Source organism: Corvus brachyrhynchos, unplaced genomic scaffold (genome assembly GCF_000691975.1).
Source record: "Corvus brachyrhynchos isolate BGI_N302 unplaced genomic scaffold, ASM69197v1 scaffold59, whole genome shotgun sequence".
Taxonomy (NCBI): Eukaryota; Metazoa; Chordata; class Aves; order Passeriformes; family Corvidae; genus Corvus; species Corvus brachyrhynchos.
Window position 1 is genome coordinate 1,824,253 of NW_008246054.1, and position 5,188 is coordinate 1,829,440.

Genomic DNA, 5,188 nt, shown 5'->3' on the forward strand with positions numbered 1-5,188 from the left:
CGCCAGTGATTAAGGTGCCGGTGCCAGCGGCCAGCGGCGGGGCTGGCCCGGGGACAAGGTGCCAGGGCGCGTGCAATATCCACGTATTCTTTCTGCTCCCCGCCGGGTCCCCGGGGAGCCGCCGGAGGAAGTTAATGGATTAGACACACACGTTCCACTTGATTTTTATTTTTTATTGCTGTGTCTTTCCAAATGCCTTTAGCAGATGCACGAGCACAATGGGGTCGGACGATGAGCATCCCGGCCGGGCAGGCAGCGGGGCAGCAGCCAGGCTGGAAAAGGTCAATGTGGAGAATGCTTGCGTGGGGACACCAGGACAGCCTGTCCTGGCGGGTACAGCCCTGCCCCACGGGGCCGTGCTCAGCACCGGCTCCTGCTGTGGAGAGCAGGGATAAGGTGATTCCAGCTCCTCCACAGCTGGTGCTGACCAACAGCCTGAGGCCGCCACAGCCCCTTTCCCGCAGGGTCGTGGCCACGTCGGAGGCAGCCGGTGCCCAGCGGGTCTCTCACCGTGCCTGGAGCCGTGATGTCCTTCCCGGGGGGCTTATGCCATCATGAATTGGATCGTTCCACTTCCAGGCTCACACTTCTGCCACATTATGCAATCTTCACCCGATACTGGGAATATGAAATAATTATTCCAAGTGATCAGATTTTAATTATGCAACACAGAGGATGATTATTGTACGCCAAATTGGTGCCGAATGCTTAGTTATGTATATGCCAAATTTAGTCTATACTATTATACCCAGTGGGTGGCCGTAGACAATCAGGAAGTAATTAGTTTTGCTGGAGGTTGTTCGCCTGCCTGGTTCGCTGTGCTGTCTGGGGAGCGTCTTGCTGCGCTCCGTGAATACCGTGGGCTCCGAGTTCAATACCGTCTTTTTGTGACAAGCTAATAAGCTGTCTGCATGGCGGCCTGTAATTAGCGCTGTCGATATTCATTTGGAAACGGAGACCGCGCTGAGCGGCTCTGCCGACGGCGCTTCCCTTTGTCGCGGCTCTGGGCTGGTCCCTGCTCACCTCCGAGGCGGGCGATGGGTGCGCAGGGACGGGGATGCGGTGCCGGAGGCGCTCGCGTGTGTGCGGCACCCTCGGGTCCCTACCCAGAAAAGCACCAGCCATGAGGGTGCTGAGCCCCTGAGATCAACACCTGCCCCCCACCCACTCCTGTGTCACCCCGGGCTCGTCCTCCATGGGGGAGCTGCCACTGACTCCAGGTGTGGGATGTCCCCAGGGCTCTGTCCTGCGGCACTGGCCAGGAAGGCTGAACTGGCGTGAGGTGTTCGGTGTCAGGGGAATGGGGACGTGGAAGGGGCCTTGGGCTGGGGTGGCCACCCCCTCCCCAGAGTCATGGGGCACTTGGGGAGTCCTGAGCATCACTGGGGTGTGCTGAGGTGCTGCATGCTTGCACCTTTCCAGGCAGCCTGATCCTGTAGGATCTGGGCTTTTCCGATGAGGTCTCACATGCAGAATTCCTGAAGGGCCTGGGGCTACACGAGCTGGGAGATCACTGGAGCATCACCCCCCTGAGTGGTGTTTGCAGCTGGTCAGTGTTGTGGGGGCACCAGGAACTGTCCAGTTCTGTGGGAATGGTCTGGATCTGCTGGGCGGGAATTGTCTGAAGTATGGAGCAACTTTTACCTCTGTTACACAAAGGAAACTTTCCTCCTCTTTCTGTCGGAGATGCTCACTCCATTGAGATGATTGGCAGACTGGAGAGCTGAGAAACTAAATTGTTTATACACTAATGAATAGAAGCTTGATTGCAAGATCCTGTTTGGAAAATTATAGTGCTGAATTGAAGCCGTACAATTACATCCAAAATGCTGCATATTCATTTCATCTGCTTTGCATAGAGATTAACAAGCGAGCCCTAAAGCAGACTCTGAAATTAAAGCTAACACCAGATTTAGTCACAGGTTACAAACTAAATGGCATTGTTTGATGGATATGAATCTTTACCACCTGCCTGCCTGATGATTGCTAGCAGCTTAGCAGACAGCAAAGGAAAAAGTTTCTTCCCATGAAGGAAGCATAATAAGGCTCTGGGCTGGAAGTGCCCCCTCCCCACGCAGGCAGCCCCCCTGGCAGATGTCTGCAGTGGGCCTGGGGAAGGGGCTCCCTGCTCCCCACTCTGCCATGCTGGAGGCTGCACCCACTCCATGGAGGGATGGAGAGTGGTCCTGAGACCCCACAGAGGTTCTGGGTGCTGGGTCCCTCCATTTCGGTCCCCCATCCTGCATGAGGGGGACAATCTCACAAGGTCCTTGTCCATCCTGGAGTCTCTGTGCTGAATGGCTCCTGGACTTTCTTCCTCACCTTGCAAGGGTCAGGAAACTGCAGAGGGCAGGAGTCTCTTGCCTGTCCTGGCTGCAGGCAGGCCCTGGGGATCCCAGGACCCTGGCATGCCACTGGTCCCATCCCATCCCATCTGGCTTTGCCATCTGCCTTCTCCCACTTCTCATCCTGTGTGCCGGGGCCAGGACTTATTTCAGGAGCAGAAATGGGACCAGGAAAGAGCAAAAGGAGTGTGTGGGGAGCAGGGCCCTCCATGGTGGTGCCCATCCTGGTGGGGGCTGCTCAGGGAGCAGCTCAGAGGCTCAGCTGTCATTCCCAGCAGGGATCTTTCCTCTTTGGGAACACCTGGGAGGTCCCAGTCTGCCCCACAGGCTCAGGACCCCCTGTGCACGGGCCCCATGGGGCAGAGACACAGCACTGGCTCTGCAAATCTGACACCTTTATTTTTTTCTTTAAAAGTCCGTTACCAAACCGCAGCATCCTATGGAGGGGCCGGGCTGTCGCTACTGCACTACGGGACAGCCCAGCCAAGCTTTACAACCCCCGGCCCGGTCACCAGCCCCTCCTGGCTCCATCCCTGCCACGGCCGCCTCTGGGGGCACGTCCTGTCACCCCCCTCTCCCCGTGGGAGCAGCACCATGCCAGGGACAGGCAGCACGGCTGCTCCGAGTCTCCATTTCTGCTTGACACTTCCCAACTTGACTCTCCAACACTTTCCCAACACCCTCTGACAAACAACCAAGGTGGATGAGCATCCCCCTGGTCCCTCCACAAAACCTGCCCTTCACCCCACGCTTGGCTTCTTCCTCAAACCTTAACTCCTCCCAGGACACTCACATTTCCAAGACCAAACCCAAACCACAACGTAACACCCTAAAATCAGCACAAGGAGCAGCCTCCTGTCTGCAGCCACCAGCAGCTCAGGGGGCATGGGAGGGCTTTCTGCCCTGACCCCAAGACATGGGGTGCACCCTTCTTTAGGGGGTCACCCCCCACTGCCACAGGCTCCTAGGGTCAGCCCTGCACCCATCAGTGGCCTCAGAGGGGTGGCCCTACCTGTGTGGGCAGTGGGTGCTGGGGAGTAGGAAAAGGCACCTATGGAGGCAGTGGTGGCTTCACTGCGTGGGGACACAGTGGTGGGGCTGCTGTCCCCAAAGCAGGGCTGGGCACAGCGTGGGGCTGGTGGACACTGGCAGCCCTGGAGACGCCCAGCATGGTGGCAGTTTGGGACACACTTCAGGGAGCTGGGCAGGGGAGTGACACCGTGGCTATGCTCCGTGGCCCCGCTCAGGCTGCCATGGGTGGCAACTGATGAACCAGAACAGCCTCTTGTCCCACAGCCCTGTGCTGTGCCCTGCCCAGGGCTTCCACCCTTCAACTCCCTGGAGCTCTGCTGTGACCATCCCTGGCTGTGTGAGCAGGGACAGGATGGCAGTGTGACAGCAGTGTGAGCTGGTGCAGACTGAGGCAGGGCTGGCCACCTCCCATCCTGTGGGGTGGCCCCGTGGGTGGCGGGGGAAGCTGTTACATGGGACAGGGACAGGAAAGGGACCTGTCTCGTGGCCTGGGCACAGGGACCCCCAGTCCCAGCACAGGGTTGTGGACAGAGCTGCTGGGGCTGCCAGCCACCAGCTGCCACCTACTGTGGCCCCACTAAGAGGGGACTCTGCTGGGCCCCACGGCAGTGTCCAACTCATCTTCAGAGAAGCTGATGTGCAAGCAGGTGTCATCTGCAGGGGAGAAGGGCAGTGAGCTGTCCATGGGGCTGCCCAGGGCCATCAACTCCTTAGCCAGGGTCTCGCTGGCTGTTGGGTCATGGATGCTGGCCAGGGGGGACACTGGCCCACTCTCTCCAGTCCTGTCCTTGCCCAGAGTGCGCTGGCAGGTCCCGGCAGGGCCGGCCTCCATGCTGGAGGCAGCGCTCCGTGCAGGAGTCCTTGCCTCAGGGTCCAAGAGGGTGAGGGAGCTGGCAGTGATGCTGGTGAGGCTGGAGATGCTGGCACTGGGCAGGCTCAGGTGGGCAGAGCTCTCGGGTTTCACCTCCACTTCCAGGCTTGGGGAGGTCTTGCTTGACCTTTTGCGTAGGATGGGCGGTGGCGGGTTGAGCTTGGGAATGGGCGGCTGCCGCCTGTGGAGGGAAAAGCAGAGAGAGGAGGTGATGGGCAAGGCTTACCTGCATTACCTGCAGCACTCAGGGTGTTCCCGCTGCAGCTGGCAGGACACAGAGGTGGAACACTCTACCTGTCCTCATCCCCTCTGTCCATGTCATCTGCCTTCTGCCGGCTGCTCCCGTTGAGCAGAGTGAAGTCGCTGACCTCGGAGCCCTCCACGCGCCGGCTTAGTCCGTCCTGCCCCTCCAGCACTGCCAGGCACTCGTCCCCCTCCTTGCTGCCATAGCGGTGGCTGCCCCTGTCCAGGCTGACGAGGTTGAGGTAGGAGTCCCTGGGGCCCAGGGAAGGCAGCGAGCCAGGGGCCACGGGGCTGCCCAGGACGCTGGCGGGGGTGGAGGTGGACGGCAGGTGGACGTCCAGGCTGTAGTGGTTCTTCAGGTTCAAGGAGAGGGACTGGGCCAGGGACAGGTTTTGCAAGGAGCGGTCAACTGTGAGAGATGGACGAGGGGCATGTGAAAAACTGGGCATCTCCAAAACAGCTGCTGCCTTGGACTGTGAGGGGTGCAGAAATGCCCCAGACCCCCAGAGCCTGCTGGGACAGTACTGGGAGCACTCCAGTTGCTTCCTGTGACTGCAAGGGATGCAGCGATTGTCCAGAGGGATGGAGCTGGGGCACCTCAGCACCCAAACAACCTCAGTGAGGGTGTCACTGCGCTCACCTGGCTGCCGATGCTCATCCCGGTGCTCCTCCCGGGCCTCCAGCACTCTCAGCTGCC

General features: G+C 59.6%; 1 protein-coding gene across 1 annotated transcript in view; it reads right to left on the bottom strand.

Annotated features, from left to right (window-relative positions):
* Positions 1-3,954: 3,954 nt before the first annotated feature.
* Positions 3,955-5,188, bottom strand: part of LOC108449457 — a 24,672-nt gene continuing 23,438 nt past the window's right edge. The window contains exons 8-9 of the mRNA XM_017745392.1: positions 4,543-4,900; positions 3,955-4,429 (exon numbers count right to left, since the gene is read on the bottom strand). Of these exons, the coding sequence (XP_017600881.1) occupies positions 3,955-4,429; positions 4,543-4,900 (833 nt within the window). The remainder of the gene's footprint in view (positions 4,430-4,542; positions 4,901-5,188) is intronic.